This window comes from Bemisia tabaci, chromosome 10 (assembly GCF_918797505.1).
Source record: "Bemisia tabaci chromosome 10, PGI_BMITA_v3".
Classification (NCBI taxonomy): domain Eukaryota; kingdom Metazoa; phylum Arthropoda; class Insecta; order Hemiptera; family Aleyrodidae; genus Bemisia; species Bemisia tabaci.
Genome location: NC_092802.1, coordinates 12,957,936 through 12,984,988, shown reverse-complemented (window position 1 = coordinate 12,984,988; position 27,053 = coordinate 12,957,936). Strand labels below are relative to the sequence as shown.

The 27,053-nt window shown below is 41.0% G+C and overlaps 1 protein-coding gene across 1 annotated transcript; it reads left to right on the top strand.

The window, feature by feature from the left end:
- On the top strand, positions 1-27,053 carry LOC109044752 (uncharacterized). Its single transcript, XM_019062603.2, has 3 exons — positions 1-452; positions 18,441-18,800; positions 23,319-27,053. The coding sequence occupies exons 2-3, from the start codon at positions 18,446-18,448 to the stop codon at positions 23,555-23,557; spliced, it is 594 nt and encodes a 197-aa protein (XP_018918148.2). The 5' UTR covers positions 1-452; positions 18,441-18,445; the 3' UTR covers positions 23,558-27,053.

Sequence of the window (27,053 nt, the reverse complement as noted above, 5' to 3'; positions counted from 1 at the left end):
CATTCCCGCGCCCACCCGTCCGTCCGTAGCACGTGTCCCAATTTCCGCAAACCCCGTCCCGAAATCCAGCGCGAATCGCTCGCTCCAGCTGATTTTTCGCCCGAAATTTTACCCCCGGAAATAAAGGACGAACTCGAAACGATTAGTTCATATAAGAAGGAAGAAAAATCGGGACAAGTGTTTTTGCCAATTATTACTATTTTACTTCGAATTGAAGGACTGCTTATTGGAGACAGTGAATTTGATATTTTAATTAAGTGTTAAAATTTGGAATTTGTCTCCCCGTAGAATTATTCCCACCAGTGTTCGCACAACGTAAATTAGAAAGACTATACCGGTGATTTTTTGTTGAATTTTTGTGTTTTTGAGTTTTCGCATGTGGTTCGAAATAATCACCCAAGGAGATCCTCAGATATGCTACTCCATCGTACCAACATTCGTTACAATCTGAGGTACGTAAAGGTTTGAGAACTTTTGAATAAAGAAAGGGGAAAATTTTCTAAAATTTTTGCCCGGAAATTGATGAACATGCAGGATGTTGGAGTAGTCTGGTGCTCACACGATTTAGAGGGTAAAAAAGAGGAGAAAATACAAAAATTAGGTTGGAATTTCATTCAATATATCAAAATTTCATTAAGAAATTCTGATTTAATCTATTTGTAGTTATTTGATTTTATTTCCTCTCAATCGAGCATGGAACCCGAATGATTTTGGCTTGCTGAATAAAAATTCGCATGAACATTCAAATGTTGCCAAATGTCTCATGATAAGATATCCACTGCTTAGAAAACTTATTAGTGTCCCATCTAATAAGTTTTAAAACATCAGGTAAAATTACCAGTTTATTTGAAAACATTAAAGCAAAAGGAGCACAAGTTTGCCGAAGCAGTCCAATTTTATCAGAAAAAACAGAACAAGGCTCGAAGGCTCCTTCATATACGGCATCATTGTAAAATCCAGTTTCAAATTTGAGTCGATATAATGCCTAAACTTTCAAAAATCGATTTTTGTTGGGTCAATAAACGCTTCACAACGTTGAGAAAATTTTCGATTAAATTTTTAGAGGCCATAATTTTAAAAGTCGTTTGGCCGGTGGATTTAATCTCTATGTTCTATCTGTGATTTATTTGAGACCATGAAGATGTTTGATAATGCGGCGAAATTTCGTAAAGAATAAGTGAATCAGTGAGTTCGAAAATACACCAACTCGGAAAAAAAATTGTTCAGGTAACACCTAAAACTGCGCAGCGGGCGAAGAAGTTAGTTTGAGAAAAACCTTTTTGGTGCCAAAGGACAAGTACTTAGAGACTTTGTAAAGCACCAAGTTTAAATCGATACACCATGTTTGATGACAGAGAATTAAGCGTTTAAAAATTTCCGAGTTGGTGTGTTTTCGTTCCCACCGACTTTCAGATACCTACTGATTTTTCACAGGCTGCCCTGAAAAATTTATATTTTTCGACCTGAATAACGCTTGAATATTTATATAACTTGTTGGTACAAGGTATACTGAACCGAAAAAAGAAAGCCGCAAAATCGGGTGGTCGCACCCTTTCCCCTTGAAATGCCCAAAAATTGGTATTTCCAATGAAATACATCGATTCTTCCCTTTTCCCGTCGCTGTTTCGAGCACTTCCGATTCCAATTTCGAAATTTCCTTTTGCGTGCGGATGCTTCTATCCATAAGTGTTACTAAACCGCAAAAAAGTGAAAATCGAAAAAACCCGAGTTGGTGTGTTTTCGAACTCGCTGATTCAAGTAGACGCGAGAAACATTAGGGACAGGGATTAGTCGGAAAATATGGTTCGAGGCCTGACTTTTAGACCGAACAGTCTACCCACAATTTTTTTGCGTTAATTAATCAGATAGAGAGTGTCTCAAGATTTCAATTTGATCCATCCCGTCTCCGCTGTGAGTATTTTTACGTGCGATTTCACCGAACCAGAGAAATATGGTTGCAAGGCTACATTAGTTAGCACCAATTCTCCATCAATTCGTCGTCCCGGGCGAAAGAACGCAACTCCATTCCAAGGTTGCAAAATTGACGCAAACAATTCAATTTTTTACGAGAATGTATCCACGCAAGTTTTGTTTAATTTTTTTTTATTTTTGCCATCTAAGGAAAAATTAGTGAAATATTCAGATAGAAATGCCCAAGATACATACGTAAAAACCGCTTCCATAGCGCTCTTTGGCGCTGTGCGACACCCAGTCACTAAAGTATACCCTATCCTCCCAAAGTACTTCAGGGAGTTGACACTCCCTCATTTCCTCTAAAACCTCCTGTCACCTCCCTTCGCTGGGCGTCCACCTTGTCTCCTGCTCCCAGGAGGAAATCAATTAAGTATCTTCTTCGGCAGCCTTTCTACCGTTATCCATCTAACATGACCATACCAGACAAGCTGTTTGGTGATGACGTCGAATACGATGTCCAACAATCTGACGCACTCTATCATTACGGACCCGATCTCTTCTAGAAATCCCAGTCGACCGGCGACCGTCTTCAGAAACCCGTCTCCGTTGCTTTTAGCATACCCTATGTCCGTTTCTTCAGATGCCAAACTTTACATCCATAAAAACCCTGATAAAAATTGGCAATAAGAGCTGTGTTTCAAAATACCGTAGGAATTCTTATAGCCGGCTAAAGAAGGCTACAGAAAATCATATCATCGCGCAACATCACCCGAGTTGATTTAAGTAATTCTTATACTTGTAAATTTCATCTCGTCATAGCTAATCTCTGTTACTTATAGTCCAAATAATTCTTGTTCCTTAAATTCAATTTATCACTTTCATTGTAAGTGAAAACGCATCTGTTCTATATCAAGCGATAAAAAAAAAAAAAAAAAAAAAAAAAAAAAAAAAAAAAAAAAGCTGGCTGTAGAATGCGGAGAAAATCATACGGCCGGGCTATACGACGCAATCAGTGGCGTACCGTGCTCTGCGATATATCGATTGACCTGTCATTTAAACCTATGGAAAAGGATCGATTAACAGGGTGTTCCCGGCAAACACCTAAATAATCGATTCTTTACCACGATTTCAAATGAGGAAATATCGATAATCGATCATTCACGCCACGCCACTGGAAGCGATAAAAAATTATGCAGCCGGGCAACACTTCCTATCGCCGGGCTTTACACTTTATCGCCTGGCTGTTGCTTTTTCGCCGTCGATTATAAAAGGCTATAAGAAATTGTGTAGAAATTTGTGTGCTTTGGAAATCGTTAAGTTTGATACGAAACCACCTTAATATTTACAAAACACACATTATATTTTCCTTTAATACATATTTTTTTTCATCAATTAAAATGAAAATAATCCATACAGGATGTGCAAACATTTCAAAATCATGATTTGAATAACGCTGACTCCGCCAGATTAAATATTAGAGCCTAATGCAAAGCGGAGCGGCGACGCACTGGCGCGGCGCCTACAAACCCAACAGGGATACTTCACGCGTTGCGCAATGCGTGGAGTATCCCTGTTAGGTTTGTAGGCGCCAATGCGCGTTTCGCGCTGGCTACCCGCCTGCCGCGCCGCGGCGCTTGAAGCAACTATTTCACACCAGAGGTATTGCACAGTATCGTACGAAACTAGGCGCTCTAATATATTAGGAATGACAGGCATCCATCAAAACATACGGAGCTTTCCTCGCAAAATAAATCAAGATACTACGGCCCAAAAAGAGAGCAGTGGTCCAAAAACTCACTGGGTAAGTCCTAGCATCCGTAATTAGTAACGTTTGGCATACACTTTAGTGCCTGGCTGTTGCTTAATCGCCATCGGCTATAAAAGGCTATAAGAAATCTTGCAGCCGGCTGTAGGTCTATGGTATTTTGGTACACAGATCCTACTTCCAATTTTTACCAGGTAAAGAATACTTTTGACCACAACATTGTAAATTCTCCTCTTGTTCTCTTTGGAAATCCGCGGATCCCAAAAGACACCGCTATAACCTTCCTCCCTAGTAGGATGTTCCCAGAGTCGGACTGGCGTAAAAAAAGTTAGGCAGCTACTAGGATTTTGGGGCCCCTGACGTAAAAACTGGGCCCCTATGGGGGGTCTGGGGGGTCGCCCCCCAGGGATGGGGGGGGGTCCGGGGGTCCTCCCCGGAAAATTTTGAAAATTTAACCCCTGAAAATAGAAGTTTTAGGCTCTTTTCGCATTGAAATTTGATAAATAGCGCCTCCGAAAATGTCACCAATTTTTTAGATATTTTTTGAAAAATTCGGCGATTCCTCTTGTTGATAAAGAAGCACATAACCTCCTCAAACTTTACGCATGGGCCTCTGCTGGTATCTTTTCAGAGGCCCCGCCCCTGAAGTTACCTTCTCCCGGCTGCAGGGCCAGTAGGGGCGCCTCCAAAAAGAAGTCATCTTAAAGTGAGTAACCTTCAAAGACCGGAAAAAAGAGCTTTCGAGACCCGGAAGGGCCCCTGAAAGTGAAACTCTTTTTGTCGAGCCCAGGGTTAGGGGCCCCTGCTGACATATTTTCAAGGGCCCCAGAAGTGACCTTCTTCGGGCTATAGGGGTCTCAGAGAAAGAGTCATGCTGTTTAAAGTAAAAAACCCTTAGAGGCCGGGAAAATATAGCTTCGAGGGCCGCTCCAGGGCCCTTGAAGCTCATATTTTCCGATCGCTGAGGGGCCCTTTCAGGGGCCCCTGAGGTTACCTTTTTCCGGCCGTAGGGGCCTCAGAGAAGGTGTTATGAGTTAAACCCTCAAGGACTGAAAAAAACGAGGGGTTTTCAAGGATTCATTTCATTTATTGAAGAATAAATTCAAGGATTTTTCACTTTTTCATGGATTCATTTCATTTATTGAAGAATAAATTCAGGAATTGTCGGCTCAGGGGCCCCGTCGGGGCCCCTGAGCCGACAATTCTTAGGCAGCGATCGCTGCCTAGCTGCCTTAGCCAGTCCGGCCCTGGATGTTCCTTTCTTTCCTTGATCCATTTCCATCCTGGGTTACCAGCACTCAATATTACTTATAGTCCGCGCAGCTTTTGCCCAGATTCCCCGGGAAAAAATGCGATTTGCGAGAGGAAATTAGGTAACATTAAAACACAACGACGGTGTAAGTCGGCAATCACATGACTCGGTTTGCGACGTCGCGTCGCAGACCCCTGTAATACTTCACATTTTAAAAAGAAAACTGCTCAAGGTCAATTCTTCAAAACTGCCGTGATTTTTCCTCTCTGTCCGAAGAAAATTCTGCAAAAACTTCAAGGAATGATGTCAGTTTGTTTCCCTTAAAAAAAAAATAAAATAGAGGCGGAGATTTTCAGAAACCGCAAACGAGATATGTTGTTGCAGACTTACGCCGTTGATATGATTATTCATATATATTCCCAGACAAAGCGATAGACAAAGAAGACAAAGGGAGGCTTGAACAAGCCTAGGAACTGATCATTGAAATTGATAGACAAAGCGATAGACAAAGAAGACAAAGAGAGTATGAAGCTATCTTATTGGTTGAAACGGGTGCTTCTCATAGACTTCGAGGGAAAATGACGGAAACAGAGGGCCGATCAGTGAAATTGATAGACAAAGCTATAGACAAAGAAGACAAAAGAGATATAGAGGGATCCCATTGGTGGAAGCGGGTGGTTGCAATGGACAAAGGAGGTAGGTAACAGACTACCTAAGTAACGGCAACCCACGAGCGACCCGATAGTTAGTCGATCATTTTCTCCTTTAGTCTATAGAAACCACCCATTTCAACCAATACGATCACTCCATACTCCCTATGTCTTCTTTGTCTATCGCTTTATCTATCAATTTCAATTATCGGCCCGCTGTCGGGTCTCTCGTGGGATGTAGTTACGATCTTTCGTAAGAGAAATGACCAAATAGACAAAGATTACTGTAGTGTGGCATCCATGTCGGCCGTCGACTTTCAAGAGGGCCGCATCAAGATCAATCTTGAGGAGGCAATGACTTAAAATAGGGGAGAAGGGCGGTGGGCGAATCGTTTGCCAATGAAATGTATGAGAAAAACGTGCCGAATAGGACGACGAAAGAGAGCGCGGGAGAACACGTGAGTGTAAAGGGAGGTTTTCAACAGAACCAAATACTCAGAGACTGCGTCACGCCGTGTGTCGAATGAGTAATGAATTTTTTTCCCATTGTTGCCACATAAGGAGCGTCATTGAGGAATGGAGATGTTGCATGTGTGAGGGATTTGCGATTTGACCATTGATTCTTATGTAAAAGTTCGCGAGAAACACGATGGTGCCACTGGTTTTCTCTGAAATCATCTCCCAAGCTGAAAAAAAGGTCTCAAGTTGAGGCCAAAATGGAGGGGATATCCCACGCTACCCTGAGAGTCCACCTCTACATCAAAACAAACTCTCCATGCAAAGATAGGGAGCAAATACATTAGCAGTGATGCCGTGTTTTCAGTTTTGGAATCCCCAAATAAAGTGGCAGCTCTGTCAATGTATTTGCTCCCTATCTTTGCATGGAGAGTTTGTTTTGATGTACCTAGAGGTGGACTCTCAGGGTAGGGTGGGATATCCCCTCCATTTTGGCCTCAACTTGAGAGCTTTTTTTGAGCTTGGGAGATGATTTCAGGGAAAACCAGTGGCACCATCGTGTTTCTCGCAAACTTTCACACAAGAATCAATGGTCAAATCGCAAATCCCTCACACATGCAACATCTCCATTTATTCGAATGTCTGAACTGAAAAAATAGCTCCGCACTGGAAAAAAAGTCGCTTGAATCTAGAGCCCAAACTCTAAAAAACTGACGAGAAGAAACGATACTCTTGATTCAGTCGGATTTTTGCTCAAGTCAAAAGGAAATCCGCTTAAATTAAGAGGCCTGGCTCTTGATTTAAGCAAAAATCCGATTGAATCAAGAGAAATGTTCCCTTTGCTTGTCAGTTTTTAGAGTTTTGACTCTAAATTCAAGTGATTTTTTTTCCAAACGGCCGTGGAAGCCGCGCTTAGGTACGGGCTATGTAGACATACCGTCCGGGTTCCGGGCTCAGAGGCCGAAAGTTCCGGCCGTAGCACCCGGAGCAATCGAAGCTACGGCTCCAGCGCCCGCGGAACTTTCGGCCTCTGGATCCGGAACGGACAAAACGTCTATTTAGCCCGGAGCTTCTTTTTCAGCGCGTCAAACCTGACAACATGATTCTTGCATAAACTTTCAATGCTGAACTGTGGACAGTTTTTCCGTCGCTCTCCAAAACTCTCCGCAGGCCTTTGTCGCACTCTGTACAGAATTTCAGCCTTAAAACGATGCCCTACCTTAGACTCAGGTATGGAAGAAACTTGCGTTTTTGTCAAATTCGTGCAGCAATTCAAGAAATATGGGCCAAATTTTTTAGAAATGCATCGAGTCGTATCAAGTTTGAACCAGGAGAATCATTTTTGAAGGCTCCCTCCTCCATCAGACTATATTTTGAGTGCTCATCTCAATGACTTTTTCCGCATTTTCAGAATATTTTTTATGACAAGGAAAGTGGCCATAGCGCAACGCATTTTATTAAATTACACTTCAAGGCTTTTCAACACGAGTGTCATTATCAAGACAAGTGCAGTGGCGTGGCAAGAAAAATCTCACCCTAGGCAAAGACCTGGCGTGCTTTGCGATATATCGATTGATCGGCCTTTAAACCTATGGATAAGGATCGATATACAGGGTGTTCGCAACGAACACCTAAATAATCGATTCTTGACCATAGCTTCAAATGAGGATATATCGATAATCGATCATTCAATTCACGCCTCGCCACCGTACAAGTGTCATCAGTCACGAGTGTGTATCAATATCATGCGCTTAACTACCAACGTCTTCAAAAAATAAATTTTGTCGGCTTGGAATTTTTTACAGGAGAAATTTGCGCCATGTTGGATTCAAAACTAGTTGTGTTGGACTCAGTCCAACTGATTAGTTAAGAATAGATCGTATTCGATAGTGGTTCCATAACCACCATAAAAAATTCTAAGATTTAAGTTGTAAAAGCTGAAAATAAGAAAATTCCTAACAATTTCATCTTGCATTGCCTTTTTATTCATCACAATAATAAATAATAAATTATTAACTCAATCAATGCGGTATACCATACGCCAGTTCGACCATTCCAGAATATCGATCCTATTCGATAGTAGCTCGACGTATCGTTTGGTTCAAAATAATAGAACATAACCTCAAACTAAAACTTTAGGATTCAAGTTGGAAAGTTGAAAATGAGGAAAATTCCTAACAATTTCACTCTTCATTGCCTTTTTATCCATAAAAATACAAAATCTACCACAAATAACCTGAATTCCTTCAGATTTCTTAATTGACTTTAGAGGCTATGTTTACATGTTGAACCAATCGATATCGATACAATCTCACCTGTTTGATGCATTGAATACGACTCATTGACGCATGTCGCATCATACTGCCGTGCTAAGGTAGAACGCCATATGAATATTCGAGAATTGCCAAATTTCCTTCGATAAAAGGTTTATTTTTGAGGAAAGATACGAATATTCTTTTGAGAAATTTTCAAGAACTTTAGGTAAAATTGCGAACGAAATTATCTGAAAAATCGGAAGAAAAATATTTACAATCTTTCCCGAAAATTCGTGATTTACCAACGAAAATTTGGCAACTCCTAAAGGTTCATAAGGCGTTCTTCCTAGCACGGCGTCATAAGTCACCGAGATCCGGCGGAATTAACATGCGTCATCAATACTCCGTGAGAGCTGCAGTGGCGTGGCGTGAATTGCGATGTATCGATTGTTCTGCCTTTTAATCCTATGGTAAAGAATCGATTATTAAGGTGTTCGCTGCGAACACCCTGTTTATCGATCCTTTTCCATAGGTTTAAATGGCATAACAATCGATTTATCGCAAATCATGCCACGCCACTGGAGAGCTGAGGAAACTAGGGCCAGGCTTTTGAAGTTCGGAAAGGGATTAGGGAGTCGTTCACGCTGCCTTTGAAAAACGCCGTTTCGCTGAGAGGCCTCCGCGACTCCGCGAGGCCCTTTTTCCAGGATGCGACATCGCGGCATTATCGTTAAAAGCCGGAAATCCCTCAATTTTCGAAAAAGCCCGCGGAGGACCGAATGGGGGACGGATGTTTGGGGAAGAATGGAACACGTCCAACCGGCGCCCGGCGCTAGCCACCCTGTTGCCGCCATATACAAAAAAATGCTAATAATCAAACTTAGTGATTGAATCAGTGAGTTCGAAAACACACCGACTCAGAAAAAAAATTGTTCAGGTAACACCTAAAACTGCGCAGCGGGCGAAGAAGTTAGTTTAAGAAAAACCTTTTTGGTGCTTAGGACAAGTACTTAGAGACTTTGTAAAGCACCAAGTTGAAATCGATACACCATGTTTGATGACAGAGAATTAAGCGTTTAAAAATTTCCGAGTTGGTATGTTTTCGTTTTCACCGACTTGATACTGATTTTTCATAATCTGCCCTGAAGAAATATTTTTCGACCTAAATAACGCTTGAATATTTATATAACTTGTTGGTACAACATATACTGAACCGAAAAAAGAAAACCGCAAAATCGGATGGTCACCTGTTTCCCTTGAAATGCCCAAAAATTGGTATTTCCAATGAAATACTTCGATTCTTTCCTTTTCCCTTCGCAGTTTCGAGCACTTCCGATTTCAATTTTGAAATTTTCTTTTGCGTGCAGATACTTCTATCCATAAGTCGTGAAAAAGTGAAAATCGAAAAAAACCCGAGTTGGTGTGTTTTCGAACTCACTGATTCAATTGTCAAGAGGAAAAGGAAAATAAGAACAGACAGAAAAAATCTCACCATAGGCAGTGGCCCGACATTCTTTGCGATATGTCGATTGATCTGCCATTTAAACCTATGGGAAAGTATCGATAAATAGGGTGTTCGCAACGAACACCCTGTACCTGTATCGATTCTTTACTATAGCTTTAATTGAGGAGATATTGATAATCGATCATTCACGCCTCGCCTCTGCAGAAAGGTCTAAGATCGCCCTTCCATGTCGCACAGCAGCCTGATTATTGAAATTTTTTGTTTGTCGGATCGACATAGATGACATAGGTTAAATCGCGGAGCGTGATTGGTTGGCTATGTCTTATCGCTGCTTTGTCGTGTCTATGTCGGGTTGACCTCTCGACAAGCAACGGGACCTCTCGACAAGCTAACGGCACCTCTTAAGTTTCCGACAGTATGTCGATCATTCCACCTGACAAAGGCACGATAAAACAGCGATAAGACATAGCCGACCAATCACGCTCCGCCTTTTAACCTATGTCATCTATGTCGATCCGACAAACAAAAAATTTCAATAATCAGGCTGCAGCTCGTCTGCCGTGCTGAGGAAAAACGCCGTATGACCCTTCAGGCGTTGCCAGATCCCCCTCAATAAAAACCAAATAAACTGGTTTCAGAAGCGTGATCCGAACCTCAGCAGCTAGACCTTAAGTGTTCAGATGCTCAATGTGAAAACTTCAGAGATCCATATGACCTAAACTTCGGGTCCCACGCACGAGTTTTTTTTTTTCTCCGTGTCCATAGGTACCCCACTGCGGACAATTTTCGGGGAAGCTTCTCTTTACATCTGACAACAATGACCGCGATTCACCACCCCCTTTCCGCCTCCATCCCTCACCACTTGATGGGACAAGCGGTGAAAGGTCGGGGGATGGAAGCCCGAAAGTACACAAATATTTCCGGGGCCTAAAATCGGCAGTTCGTGTTCTCGGGGGTCGTTCGCGCCACCGCTGCCGCCACGACAAGGGCGATTAAAAAATGGATGATTAATCCCCTTTTTACCCTCTTCACCCCCCCTCCTCCTCCTCCTTCAGAGCCGCTTGCATCTGCATGCAACTTGGAAGGTCGCGCAATTCCTTCCGCGTGGGGCTATAAAAGCTGTCGGTCGACTTATTGCCCTGCCCCCCCCCCCCTCCGGCACTTCCCTCGAGGGAGGGGGGGGGGGGTAAGGGTAGTATATATGCCCTTCGGTGACTGTGTCAAGGAATGAAGCGGCTCAAAGGTCGTTAAATATCTGCCCGGGAAAAGCCTGTGCCGTTTAACTGCTTCGAAACTCATCTGCTAAACGTCTGCCTGGGTGGACGATGTTCAGCAAGCGCTTGATGTATCTTCAAGAGAGATCACTGGGGGGGGGGGGGGGGGGGGAAAACACATTGGATCTAGAGTCGAGACTCGTGAAAACATTGACAAGAAAAAATACTCTTGATTCAATCGGATTTTTGCTTGAATCAAAACGGAGTCCACTTAAATTAAGAGGCTTGGTTCTTGATTTAAGCTAGATTCTGATTGAATCAAGAGTAATTTTTCTTGTCGATGTTATTAAGAGTCTGGACTCTAGATCCAATGTGTTTTTTTTCCCCAGTGATTCGGAAACTGTTAGCTGTGATACAACTATTTTGACTCCCAAGAGACTCACATTGCATACCTTGTGAATTGAAGGATAACTGAGTTTGCTCACCTGGTTGTTACAATTATGCGATACAACTATTTCGACTCCTTTGTGGCTTAAATTGCATAATCGTGACAATGAAGGAAAACCGAGTTTTTATTTAAAAGTACATTCCTGCAGACTAAGTTAGTGTTATAAAAGGTAGTAACTGTATACTTAGGCTAAAAACTTGAAAGCTAGGGCTAAACGAGTGAGAAAACTCAGTTATAATTCGATTCGCCTTTCTTGTATATTAAAACGTACCTACATTTCAAATTTCCTTGCACAATTTCTATTTTTACTCGAAAATTACTTAACATGTTTCATCCATCATTTCAAACACTTTTCCACGGATGAATGAAAATTCAGTGAAAATTTTGAACAGAAATTGCGCTGTCATTTTTTGCGCGAAGAAAATAAGTTAGTGAATGGATTTTGCAATCTTGCAATGTCGATACGTTTTAAGCGAATTCGGAGCTTCACAATTTGAATCGCTTGAGAATCGAAATAGTTGTCTTGTTTTCCGTTGTCTCAGTTGTAGCGTTTCAGCGCGACGTTGTGACTAATAAGTGAGCCAACGCAGTTGTCCTTCAATTCAATGGTTATGCAATTTACGCAACCCGGAAGTCGAAATAGTGTTGTCGCGTGATTTAGTACTCCATCGCTCCATTTAGCGTCAAAAACATTATTTGTAAATTATACAATGACACCATGATCTTAACATGGTACCGACATTTTTTTTTCTCAGCAGGGGCTTTTACACCCTCCCACGTGCTGGAATGTTTGCACAGTACTGCGTTTTCATTACCGAGGCAACATTAGCGGATCTAGCAAATTGGCAACACTGTTTTTCTCCATTTAACCCATGGAAATGTATCGATTCCTGGAGAGGCCAGGTGCCTTGACAAGAATCGATTATTTAACATAGGTTTAAATGGAAGGAATCCGTTGTTGCCAAATTGCTAGATCCGCCCCTGCGAGGCAAACGTCACAACTTAGGCATCCCGCACGTAAACTACCGTGTTCAGTGGCGTGGCGTGCTTTGCGATGTATCTATTGATCGGTCATTTAAACCTATGGAAAAGTATCGATAAACAGGGTGCTCGCAGCGAACACCTTTATTATCGATTCTTTACCACAACTTCAAATGGGGAAATATCGATAGATCGCAAAGCACGCCACGCCACTGACCGTGTTAGATAAGGTCAGGAGGGTCGGAAAATCCAAGGGGCTCTTAACGGCCGAGTCGTGCGAAGAATCCCTCACTTAATCGTCTTGCTTTGGAAAAGCGTCGCAAGAGCCATCGGGCGCTGCCAAATTTCCTACGTCAAATCACGCATTTCCAGGAAAATTTGGTACTATTTCCCCTTTAATTTTTCAGAGGATCTCGTTCGTAGCTCGCTCTTAAAAATCTGAAAATTTCAAAGAAAAAAGTTCGTAATTTCCTTCAAAATCAAATATTATCCGAGAGGAAATTTGGCAACATTCAAATTCTCATACGGCGTTTTTACCTAGCATGGCAGTGATCTCATCCGCGGCGACGAGAAGTGCGTGACGTCATCAAATATTCACTCCTCTGCCTCCGTTCCCAACTCAGCGCTTGGATTGTTGAATCGATATCGAATGACCTTCATCGATACTTAACGCTGCTAAGATAGGGATCATTCGATAACGATTTCGATAACGATATCGAAAGACCTTCATCGATACTTAACTCTGCTAAGATAGGGATGTATCATTCGATAACGATTCGATAACGATTTCGATAACGATATCGAATGAACTTATTCATCGATACTTAACACTGCTAAGATAGGGATGTATCATTCGATAACGATTCGATAACGATTTCGATAACGATATCGAATGAACTTATTCATCGATACTTAACACTGCTAAGATAGAGATGTATCACTCGATCACGATTGGAAATCGAGCCGCATGACTCGTTAACGGGAAACACGAAGCGTAGCGGGGACGTTACGACTGGGGGATGCGAAGAGCCAACCCCCCTCCCCCCTTTCGCCCGGGAACTTGAATTTGACCGAGTTGGAACCGGGTCTAGGTCACCTCTGCAAAGCTCACGGTCTTCAACTTCCGGGAGCATAGCTGCGCCGCACAGTGGAGCAAATCAATGGGAGAGGTTGGACATGATTTTTTGGACTAAAACTACAAATTTAGATGTTTATTTCGTAATATTTTAAAGTTGGAGGGTTGCTATTTGAAGTAAATTATACGAGAAAACCCGTGGGAACACTTTTAAGACTTCCCAGTTTCGTAATAATAGAGTTACGAGCTTTTTAAGTTTCCAAATTTTGTCCGACTTCTCTGATTGATTCATTCCATTGTGTGTCGTGTCTGTGATATTTACCGGGCTGGTGTTATTTATTGAATCTAGTGGGTCTGTTGCAATCTTTTGCGACCTTTGAATCGCGTTCTATTGAAACGCACCAATGATGTGTTTTTGTGGAAAAAAATGAGAAAAAGAAAAAAAAGGAGCTAGGAGTAATTTTAAATAGTCGTACATCTTCTCCTGTTGAAACGAGGGAGAATATTTCCAACGAGAGAGAATATATCCAACGAGAGAGAATATTTCCAACGAGAGAGAATATTTCCAACGAAACAGAATATTTCCAACGAGAGAGAATATTTCCAACGAGAGAGAATATTTCCAACGAGAAAAACAGTCGTTGAACTTCGTCATAAACATGAACAAAACACAAACGTCAACAAATGAAGAAAGTGAGCCTCAAACCCTTGTTCCTCTTTTCAATCTTGATACGACTCTGTGCGTTTAACGGGGTCCATTTTAATCGGGGTTGCCACAGAATTTGGAAAAAGAAATTCCCTGACATTTCCGTGACAAATTTCTGGGACATTCCCCGACAATTGAAGATATGGCAGATGGATAAAAAGACATAGTTAGAAATTTGGTTTTCAGGCGAAATTTGTTGTTCGAAATGCCAAACCAATTCTAGAAAGCATTTAAAGGTGGCTTAAAATTTCCCCTGACATTTCCAGGTCTTTCTCGGTATTCCCTGACTGTGGCAACCCTGTTAATCCTATGCATTTTCCGGATTTTATACATATATTATATAAAAAAAGAAGAAAAAAAGTATCTCCTATATTTGGCTGTGTTGCTCACGTTTGGCCTTTAAGCATCACTGCGAATAAGACAAACGCAACCAATGCATAATATGGGAAGGATGGACGTTGGTGACGGCGCAGAGATACGACTATTCGTGCTCGATGGATGTCCGTGTTGCATCTGAAAAATTGAAGGCGCGAGACGTGAGCTCGCAATGCCTCGCTTCATGCTGCCAATGAGGTTTCGCTCAGATTCGCGAGAAAAATTAAAAAACGAGGCCCTTGTACGTCTCACCTCGACTGTATTCATATTTTCTCCCCATGCGAAGAGTCTTAGCAAAATATTTTGGAACTTTTGAAGGAGTTTCTCAATCAAAATGTTCACAGAAGATTAATTACAATGTGGAGTTGTTGTGGTTGGTTTTCTGTCACTAAATTGAAATGTAATGGGCAGTTTTGAAACGTCCAAATTGACTGACGCATTTTTAAATTTAATTCATCAATATCGATGGCTAGTATGCGAGACGACGTATCTTCGTTTGCAAAGTTTTAGACATCCAGTCATACTTGATTTTTTCCTCGGAAAACTAATGAACGTATTTTCTTATTCTTATTCTTAACTTCCTTAATTTTTCAAATTCTCTGTCAGTAGAATATTTGGTAGAAATTTCAAGCTATGAAGTTGACTTGTCGTTCTTCGAAAAAATAAACCAAGAGCAGAGAATTTTAAACATCGCAATGGAGACACGCAGTGTCGCTCTTTAACCATCGATGTATTATTTCCTAAAAGGAGAAATTAGGCGGTGATAAACATTTTTTTAAAATTTGTCGGTGGTTTTTTTTCTTGCTTGAGAAACTAAAAAAAAAGTCCCTCCATTTTTTATTTAAAAACGAAAAAACAAAAAATCGGACCTGTTGAGACGCTAACACGCGTATTTTTTCACCTCCCTTGTCGAGATGTATTCTAAATCTCGATTTTATCCTTACTGAAAACTCGGGTATGAAAGTTGGAAACGTTATCCTTTCATAGCGAGTAATTTCAGGAAGGAATGACAGCCCCCAGGGAGCATTAAATATCCCCCCTCCACCCCGAAACGCGCACCGTGGCGCTACCTCGAGGTCCCACTCCGAACATAAACACGAACACCCTTGACCCTGACAACACCCTCGCGATCGTGGCGTGATCATGTTCGGGGGTTGTTTTAGACTCGGCACCGGTCATGCTCGTTAAAGCTTTTCCTATTCTGCCGTGCTAAGGAAAAGTGCTGTATGAACATTGAAGCGTTGCGAAATTTCTGTGCGTAGAAACCTAACCAGGGTGTCTAGTTGCTTTTTTTTATTTTGGGAAATCCTGATGAAATCCTATGTTTGTATCAGCCGCTTTTACGGCACGTTTGGGCGCTCTGCGACGCCTACCCGCCACAGGATCTGTCATGGTAGAGATCCTCCGGAAGCTGGCATCTCTCCATCTCTTCACAGATGCCCTCTATCCACCGTTTGGCTGGACGCCCTCTCCGTCGCCTACCTGGGGGGACCCACTTCAACACCTTATTCAGCAACCTGGTATCAGCCATTCTCTGCACATGCCTGTACGTACCATACCACTCGCTTGGTCATGGTACCGTGCACAATTATTGTCCCCTCAACGCCCATTATCTCTCGGACACGTTCCATGAAATCCTGATTTCATGATTTTTCCAAATCCTGATTTTTTGCGGAGAAAAATTAATATCACAAAAATAGCTCGATAAAAAAATCCGATCGGTCGACCGACTTTTCTCAAATCCTGATTTTACGACTGATTTTTCCTCAAATCCTAATTGACCTTAAATCCTGATAGAACCTGATATTGAGTATAACTTGTAAATGTTTTTCTACAAATGTTTGGAACAATTTGGTTTGTATTGAATGTAAACATCTGAAAATTTCAAGGAAAAATGTGCAGAACTTTCTTCAAATAAAAATTTTGTAAATGGGAAAATTTGGCAACGCAGCAAAGATTGGCACTTGAAAAAATACACAAAAAAGGGAAAAAAAGGCTAAAAAATAGATCTGGTGGATCTGAAAACTGGTAAAAACAGAACCAGGAAGTCTCGCATGACTATTTTCAACTGGAAATGAGGTGTTTGGAGGACAAGGTTCTTGAGTGCAGTTTTTTTTATAAAAAAAAAAAAAAAAAAAAAAAAAAAAAAAAAAAAAAAAAAAATTGAAGGATTAATGAATTAACTAAAACTAATCTTCAAATATATTCTGTGAGAAATTCACAACTAAAATCCGATTTTTAAGCATCGGAAAGTGAGTTTGATTGGCCTCATTGGCAGCATGCATGGAGCGGAGTATTGCGAGTTCAAGCCTCGCGCCTTCAATTTTGCAGATGCAACACGGACATCCATCGAGTTCGAATAGTTGTATCTCTGCGCCGTCACCAACGTCCATTCTTTCCATGTTATGTATTGGTTGCGTTTGTCTTATTCGCAGTGATGCTTAAAGGCCAACGTGAGCAACACATTGATTGATTCTGAAGATATAGTTCCGACTTTCCCATAGTTTTCATACACGAAGAGTAAACCGGGCTAGAATTTGAAGTTCCAAATTGTAAAATGGGTAAAATGTAGTCCAACTGATGAACCAATCAGAGAGCGGCACAGAGATGGCAATACTCTCCCGTGTATAGGTACTCTAAAACACCCCACTTATCGATCCTTTTCCATGGGTTTAAATGGCAGATCAATCGATGTCCTGCAAAGCACGACACGCCACTGCAAGCTACCACCCTCGCAGAGAGACGGGGCTCATTACCTACCCCTCGCTGCATAAACACCGATCCCGACTTCCGACCTTCAAAATTGGCACGACACCTTGACTTTCATTGAGACCCTGACCGCTCCTCCTTTTCCGACGACGATCCTGCCTCCGCGGTCATAAATTCACCGCCTTTATCGAAGCATTTTACGATTGCCCGGTCCGGTGCCTAGCTAAATCAATTCCACGTGCAGTTAACACGAATTCCGTATAATTTTATGCTGACTTACTTAATTTCCAAATTAACATTGTTACTTGCCCGCTTTAACTTCAGCTTTACTCTTTTAGTCATTTTTAATTTTTATTGAATCTTCAGGTTCATCGTTGGAAACCATTTGTCTGTGTGTGTCATTTGGACGTATTTCTGTCAAATGGAACTAAGCGCCAATTTGAGTTGTATTTGAGGAATTTAGAATGCCGGATAGCGCGTTCTGTCAAACGGACCTAAGCGCTATGGAAACGCATATTGCGAGTATAGGACGGAATGAGCCCGACTCCCGGTTTCGCCGCCAATCAAAGCCCCCCTCTACCTTCAGGGGCGGACTGGTAGTCGAAAAGTTATAGGAGGCGACCTAAATGTGGGGGCCCCTCCTGTCGTTCGGGGGCCCTCCCCCGAAAAATTTTGAAAATTTCACAGTTTTTAAACGCAATTTTAAGCATTATTGGAGTAGGATTCTACGGTACTTGAACTTTAAAATAACCCATTTTCAGGATTCTTCGGGGGTCCCTTCATCACATAGGCTTTAGACGACTTTTCATGTCTCTTAGAGACAAATTTAAAGATTTCGGAGCCTTTTAGTGACTGAAAAGGATAGGAAAATTACAACATAACAGGAAAAAAACGATGACCCGAAAAAAATTCGCCGCGGGGGCCCCTTCGGGACCTCCGCGGCAAATTGTTAGGAGGCGATCGCCTCCCCGCCCCCCATGGCCAGTCCGCCCCTGTCTACCTTCCTCACCCTATGGCGCTTAGTTCCGCTTGGCAGAAATATGTCCAATTTCATCAGATGATGTTGATGATCCTAGGGATTTTATCTCCAATAAAATTGCAATACATCCCGATTTTTCCGTTGAAAAATACTACTTGGGACGTAGTTGTTGAAGTTTTGATTTTGTGTGTTGCAGCTACCATGTCGAGTCGGGTGGGCGGTGGTAGCAGCAGGCTCGGGCCGGGGGGCCCGGGGGCCGGCGGGGACGAGCACGCGCCGGTCCAGGAGCAGGGGAACGCCGCCGGGCTCGTCGTCATGGTGGCCGTGCTCTGCTTCATGCTCGCCTACTGCTGCTGGGGCGCCCCCTGCTGCCGCGGGGGCGCCGACGACTGCTCCGCGACGCCCAGCCGCGCCTCCACGCCCAACATCCTCCTCCTCCCGCACGGCCGCATCCTCCTCCTCGACCAGGTCGTCGTCAACGCCTTCCACCAGGAGCTCGGCCTCCACCACGAGCTCCCGCTCCCCAGGCTCCCTCCCACGCACCAGATCCGCTACGGTAGGTCTTCACTTCTAGAATATAGGTACTTAAGGGAGACTAAGGGCTTTTTTTTTATCACGGATCAGGGTGGATCGCAGTTAAACGCACTGGATCGGAATCCTGAGCGATCCGGACCCATCCACAGTGTTCCAAGTGATAAAAAAATCCAAACTTGGAATTTGGGTTGATTTGTTATTGTTTTGATTTGTTGGGGACGGCAACTTCCTCGTATTAGGTTAGGATCACAGTGGATCGCGAGCTCGCCCCACCTCGGAAGAGCGATCCAGCGTTCCACCCTGATCCACCTGGAACGCTTGGATAACGGCTGAGGAACGGAATAAAAAAACAAGCAGGAAGCTCCAACGCATTGGCGTCGGAGAGCGGCTCTGGGGGCAGTAGTTGTAGTCAAGAATGAGGGCCTAGACACATTTTGTCATTGATGTACAATCCGACAACTGTCGATTCAATCAACGAAAACGATTCAAACTGTCGAATCGCCCCAATGGCCACGATAGTTGTTAGACGTTTACGGTTTCCCTGGTAACCTTTGTTTGCTATCAGCTGATATCAAGTAATATGACTAGGAAGCTCCAACCCAGTAGTTAAAGCTTCCTTAACCGCGAAAACTTTAAAATTCAAATTTTCAAATTTTGAACGTAAAGTACATTTTTTCCATCACGAGATAAAAGCACAAACAAAGTTTGAATTGTTGACTGTATCACCATGATTCCAAAAATACAATACACAACATAGCATTGACTAACAATAAAACAGTATGCAATAAAATAAAGTCATGACAAGGAACATAGCCGAAAATGGCGCCGATTCCCATCAACCAACGCGCGGTCTCTACAATGTAACATGCTGCATTGATACTCCCCAGCTGGGACCGTCCGGAATAGCAGCTCTAGTGCAAGCACCAGAGCCGCTAATACCGATGTTCATCGCGATCCACCGCGTTCCACTGCGATCCGCATAAAAAAAAAGCCCTTAAAGGAATTGAGATGTTACACGTGTGAGGAATTTTCGATTCGACTGTTGCTTCTTATGTAAAAGTTCGCGAGAAACACGATGGTGCCACTGGTTTTCTCTGAAATCAACTCAATGGAGAGAGGAAGAGGTGTTGTTGTGGTTGCTCATTTTCTAAATGAAATGTTACTTTCTCCTTTTGATTCATATTTTTAACTTGTCACTGGTGAACATATGGTTTTATTTCTATCCTTAAAATATTCGATGTACAATATACCTTACATATGTATAAGTACTTTTTTTATTTTTTAATTTTTTTTTTTTTTTACGAAATTATTACTTCATTTTGTAAACATTTATATTTTTAAATCGTGAAAAATATTTGTAAAACCTTTCCCAAGCGATGGCATCGATATTAATCTCAATGAGCCGCAGTTGTGCCGAAAGAAACTGCAAAAATGAATAAAAGAAAGAAAAAAAAACCAAGAAGCACGCAATCTTTAGTTTTAACACATTTGTACATCGACCTTTTAGAGTCAAATACGTCAAATTTTGAGCGTTTGGTTGCGCATACACCTCGCTGCAGCACAGCAAAATCACAAAATGTAAAATAAAAATTAAAGTGCCTTGGAGATCATTAAATTTGACACGGAACCACCAATATTTAAAAAACACATTATATTATTACTCTCCTTTGAAAAATTGATACGTAAATTTTTTTTTTCATCAATTTAGGTAAATGAGAATAATCAATGCACAGTGTGCAAACATTTCAAAATCAGCAGTTAAAAAACGCTGAGTATGCGAGTATAAATATTAGAGCCTAACAGAGCGGAGCGGCGTGCTGCCAGGCGTGAGAGGCTCACTGGCGCCTACAAACCTAAGTGGATACTTCTCGCATTGCACAATGCTTGAAGTATCCACTTAGGTTTGTAGGCGCCAATGCGCGCTTCGCGCTAGCCGCCTGCCCGCCGTGCGGCGGCGCCTGAAGCAACTATTTCACAACAGAGGTGTTGCACAGTATTGTACGAAATTGAACGTATTAAGAATGACAGGCATCCTTAAAAAGGACAGATGTTTCCTCGCAAAATAAATCAAGATATTTTTCGTACACAGGAAAAATCTAAGAGCCTTTAGCTGAGGCAAATATAGAGGTTTATTCGGTTCAGGTATAGCAAGGTGGGAATTTCTTGAAAGATAATCAAGTCCTGTTACACCAAAGAGGTGTAGAGAGTTTTAGCGAATTTTGTCTCGTGGAATTGACGCTCCCTCATTTTTACCACAAATCTCCATTATATATTATTTTCCGTTGGATCAAGCGACTAAAAAAAAAACAAGCAAATCCTCATTCTTCCAAGACATTATACATTTTCATCCAAAAACGTCGTGAACAATTGTCGTTAGTATTTACATGTGGACCAATTAACTCTGGGTCTCAACTGGCACGTGGACCAAAACCTCCGTGCCGAAAAAAACGCGTGGACGTACCTACTTACTGGAAAAAACAGGTGCGCGGACAAAAAATCGTTGACGAAATGTCCGATAACCCGGCAGCGATCGCCGTGTAACGCATAGCGCCTACAAGACTGCACGAATACTTCACGCATTGCGTCAAACACAGTGCGATTGTTCTTTCATAATTTTTTCGTTCATTTCTTATTAATGGATTTCTTATAAATCCGGCCCTGCATTCAATACTACGTCACATTGGGTGCTCCCTTAAGAAATACATTGCAGGCACTAAATAATACACTGGAAAAAAGAAAAACATTGAAAACATTGACAAGAAAAAGGACTCTTGATTCAATCAGATTTAAGCTTAAATCAACAGGAAATCCGCTCAAATTAAGAGGCTTGGTTCTTGATTTAAGCTTGAATCTGATTGAATCAAGAGTATTTTTTCTTGTCGATGTTTTTAAGAGTCTCGACTCTAGATCCAATGTGTTTTTTTTTCCAGTGTACGTTACTACGCAGTCGAGTTCTAGAACTCGTCCTCAGGAATGACTGACCTGTGTGGATTGGTCTTGGGTAAGGGGCACTAGACAACAGTAACGGCTGGAAATTTGCCTCATTTTACCATTAGGCGACGCAGCTATCTTTCAAAAAGAAAAACTTCAATGTGAAAATTTTCGGTCAAAAAAAAAAAAAAAAAAAAAAAAAAAATAAATGACAGAAGCTGCAAAAATTTTAAATTTGAATGTATTTTTTTGAATTTAATGTTTTTTTAATTAACTTAAAACGTCAACTCTCAAATATACTTTTCCACCCTGCTGTATTAGTATAGGAAGTTGTGTAAAACACACAACGCCAAGGTGTTTTGAGAATAAACTTTCCATTTAGAGCCGAAGCTTTTCGACCTTCAGCCTTGATAATGATCAAAAAGATAGAAAAGCTTCGGCTCTAAATGAAAAGTCAACTTTCAATACACCTTGGCGTTGCGTGTTTTACATAATTTCCTACTAGTTCATGATTAGTGTTACAGTGATGCCTATTCATCATAATGTTCAAATACCCTGCTGAATGTCTCTACGCGGTCAGACCATGGTAAAAATTGGCAGTAGAATATGTGTTCCAAAATACCATAGACCTACGGCCTGCTGTAAGATTTCTAACAGCTTCTATGGCCGGCTACACAATTTCTTAAAGCCTTTTATAGCCGATGGCGATTAAGCAACTCACAGCCAGGCGATAAAGTGTATGCTAAACGTTACTAATTACGGATGCTAGAACTTAGTGAGTTTTTGGACTACTGCTCTCTTTTTGGGCCGTAGGATCCTGATTTATTTTGCGAGGGAAGCTCCGTACTTTTGATGGATGCCTGCCATTCCTAATATATTAAAGCGCCTTCAGTTTCGTATGATACTGTGCAATACCTCTGGTGTGAAATAGTTGCTTCAAGCGCCGTGGCACGCTGCGGTGCGGCAGGCGGGCAGCCAGCGCGAAACGCGCATTGGCGCCTACAAACCTAACAGGGATACTTCACGCGTTGCACAATGCGTGAAGTATCCCTGTTAGGTTTGTAGGCGCCAGTGTGTCGCCGCTCCGCTTTGTGTTAGGCTCTAATATTTAATCTGGCGGAGTCAGCGTTATTCAACTCATGATTTTGAAGTGTTTGCACATCCTGTATGGATTATTCTCGGTTTAATTGATGAAAAAAAAATGTATTAAAGGAAAATATAACGTGTGTTTTGTAAATATTAAGGTGGTTCCGTATCAAACTTAATGATTTCCAAAGCACACGTATTTCTACACAATTCCTTATAGCCTTTTATAATTGAAGGCAAAAAAGCAACAGCCAGGCGATAAAGTGTAAAGCCCGGCTATAGGAACTATAGCCCGGCTGCATAATTTTTTATCGGTTCGTATAGCCCGACCGTACGATTTTCTCCGCATTGTGCAGTCAGCTATATGATTTTCTGTAGCCTCCTCTAGCCGGCTATAAGAATTCCTATGGTATTTTGAAACGCAGCTCTTTTCGCCAATTTTTACCAGGGGATAGCCGATTGCTTGGCAGCTATGAAGTCACTACCATTAACGATTTCAAATAAGGATGAATTTTGGTTTCAGATGATGCGCCGAATGCTCGCCGGGCGCTTCTTCAGTATAGAGACACCTCCATCGAAACAGATTCGGACAAAGATAGCGAGTTGTCGCCCTCAAACCAAGGGATACCGCCGCCGACATATGACTCACTGTTCACGAGGACCGAGTCCTCTTCTAGCCAGTCCTTCCCACCTCCATACGAGGAAATCACACGACTGAATATTGATGTAGATAAAAATTCCGTAGCAGAGAGTAGCGTTTGACGGTAGAGGGAAATTTTCAGCGCTGCTGCATTTTCGGAGCTTGCATAGATCCAGGCACAAATAGCATATTTTTTATTTTTCTTAGAAATATGGGTTAAAATGGAGCTGGGGGGAGGGATACTTACAGACAAAGGGGAAAATGAAGACCTATGTGAGTAAAAGTAATCTGAGTTTGTTGAGTTGAAATCGGTCGTTTCTTTGGAACATTAAGCACATTCCACCGATTTCCTTCTCGGTGAACTCCGAACTTAGTTAAGTTTGTAGAGAATTCTAAAAAATAGAGAATTTTTGATGGAAAATGTGTCAACTTTTAGGAAAGTTTGAGCTATTTTTTGGTTCAGCGAATGTCGTTGCCAGCCTAACGGTGAATAATAAAGTGCTCAACCTTGAACATCATATAAGCAATTCTTGGCTTTGATCTTTTACAATAATCCTCGAATATGCATATTCTAATGAGGAAACCGAAGGACTTAACTTACCTTTCAATCAGAGGCTGCTAAGAAAATCATTCCGTATGAAAACAAATGAAAAGTTCTTGGTTTTCCGATTTTACGAAGAGAATTATACATTCGACAAAAGCATATCAATGAACAATTACTCTTAAGAATTACGACAACACCATTTTTAATCTTGGCCTTTCATTAAAGGGGGGTGTGGAGGAGCCAATTTCGGGTATTTATGAAAAGAAAAAACATGAAAACAGGAGGGAACTGAGTAGGTAATTTTCTACAAATTTGAAGTTCCTGAATGTTTAAGATTTGGAACACAATAATTCCTGGCATTTTTAATAAGTATAAAAATATTTATTAAAGGGTACTATGACCTCATCTCCTTAGTTGAAAAAAAAAAAAAAAAAAAATTCAAAATTTGCAGGCTCAGAGAGACATAAATGTATGGTTGTTTGACAGCCGATTTTTAGACTTTTCACAGCTGGGTAAAATTTTCTGTCACCTCTAAATTCTTATCAATGTTTTAAAAACTGATATTATCCAGACCCTGAGAGAGGGTTTTTAAATACTTTAAAAAGGAGAAGGGAGGAATTTAGTAGTCCTAGTTAAGGCATCTTGAAAAAAGTTCCGTACACATTTTAATTGATATGGTTAATTTTCCTGTATAAGAAGAGAAGCAAAGAAGCTAAAAAATGAGAGTTAAAAATTTCATTCTTTTCCCTGCTTCCTGCGGTAATTTAAATTGGAGGGCAACTCCACAAATCCCTGTTTCGATGGCCAATGATTTTAATACATAAGGTTGTATATTTTCAGCTACGTACGTAAGTGTCAAAGTTTTATTTTTTAGATTTTATCACTAGAATATGTTATGCATAATAATGCATGACTTTAGTTATAATCGTCATGGGAGCATTGCCCTCACACCTTTCTATTGATCAAAAGTAGTTTCCGATGCTACCCTATTCCAAGGTTGGCTTATGGCATTGATTGGCATTTTTTTGTCAAAAAGGGGGGGGGGGAGATATGTTCTGAGAGGTGGAGTATGCTGCCATGCTAAGAGAGAACGCTGTATGAGCCTTCAGACATTGCCATTTTTCCTTCAATAAAACACGAATTTTCCTGGAAACCTATGAGTTTTTTCTTCACAGAATTTCATTTGAAAGAGCCGTATGCAAAAACGACATTTTTCGCCCCCCCACTAAAACTTATTCAAACTTCGTCTATCAGTTACTAATACTGGAGCGCTTCTTTCCCCAAATTTTCAGACCCCCAAAAAATTTTGGGGGGGGCGCTAGGGGGGGTGGAAGTCAAAACCTGTGACCCTCGATATCTTTCGAACGAAACGAGATATTGAAGCCCGGTTTGGACGAAAAATCGTCTAAAATTGCATACTTTAAGATTCTAAAGGTCAAAATCCCAAAATTAAATTTTTAACTTAACTTATGTGCTTTTTTTCAGTTTTTGAGGAAAAACAATTTCTTTTAAACAGATTAAACTGAAATTTCACATTTTTTTATTTGAACCAAAACCAGTTTTTTAAATTGTTCGTCTTTTTCCGCATCCAACGAGTGGTCGTATAAGCTGGGGAACCGAACGGTTCCGGAGTTATGATCGATTAAAGTTTCCGCTCAACGCGCGCCGACCGATTTTCGCGCGCAAAAAAGTCGGATTTGACTGTTATTAAATCAGATTTAATGTTCAAACTGAGCAAAATGCATTATTAGGGACCCTTGAGGGTCGCTGAGTCCAGAAATTACAGATACTTCCAAAAAATTCACGTTTTTAAAATTACAGCTCCGTACAGGACCACTGAGCGGCCGGTCGGCGCTCAGTGGGCCTCTAAAATAGCGCTACGGAGCTGTAATTAAAAATTCATACTTCATCACTGAAAATTTAGCAACATTCGAATGTTTGAACAGCGTTTCTCCTTAGCAAGACAGGGCAGGGGAGATCTCTGCCTTAAGTCCATTTTGGTTGCCCTTGGAATTTCCCCAAATGAGGCCATAAAGTAAATATAAAACGAACAGCGTTTTCATGACAATTATAGCAATTGCTTTGCAATTGCAACTACTATAGCTTGTTTCTCACTTGTGTTCATTATTCAATAAATATTTTAATAAAATATTACTTCCTCTTAAAACAGCATACAACATTGAAGAATATATTAATGATAGAGGTATATGTATTACGATTTTACTTACATCATATTAATTTATATTGGGTGTTTTGATTAGGTGGCGATAACTTAAAAGTTTTTCCACCCGTTGAAACAAATAAAAAAAGTTCTGTAGACTAATGTCCGAAAAAGCAATCATTTGCTAAGGGCAATACATTAAAAGAAAGCAATGTCTTGAGAAATATTTAATTTTTCTGTAAAAAGTACCTACTTAAAAAGCTGCCATTCATTGATTAAAGAAAAAAGATTGGCATCATTCTGTTTTCCGATTTTTTTATCCTCCGAGATCTAAAGTATTATTTATTCATCTTGATGAGTGAAATAAGATCTTCTAATTATTATGTACAACATTCTCAAAATCCTGAGCCAAAGTAAAAAACTTGACTAAAAAATATTTCCGACCCAAATCTGCAAGAAAGAAAATCGACGGCTTGGAAATTATATTGGCCTCGTAATGTTTTAAAAGAATTCCTACACTGAAAACAGTTACTCAAGTTTCTTCTGATTGCAATTAACTAATTTTTTTTAACTTTGATGAGGAAAAGTCCTCCTCTTATTTTAAGTAACTTCATATGTAGTTAAAGGTGATACTCCCAACCTTTCCTCTCTTCCCTAAAGCTTATTTTTTCTCTAAGCTAATTGTAAGTTGATACATGCCTCCTATATGATTACTATTTTCATGATTACAATTGATGCATATTTACCTTTGTGTGTTTTTCAAGCGCTATTATCTTTTTCAACAGAATTTGTTAATTTTAATAATTCAAGAGTAAGAATTTGTTGTCCAGAACACTGCTTGTTCAGAATAAAAATAAATTGAAAAAAAAAATAACCCTTGAAGTTTTAGGACTATTAATTTTTCCTGTGGTTA

What these genes read in the sequence shown, in the direction of transcription:
- LOC109044752 (XM_019062603.2), top strand. Translation starts at nt 18,446, where the DNA reads ATGTCGAGTCGGGTGGGCGGTGGTAGCAGCAGGCTCGGGCCGGGGGGC. An exon ending in CACGCACCAGATCCGCTACG is followed by an intron (nt 18,801 to 23,318) that starts GTAGGTCTTCAC and finishes TTTTGGTTTCAG; the next exon opens with ATGATGCGCCGAATGCTCGC.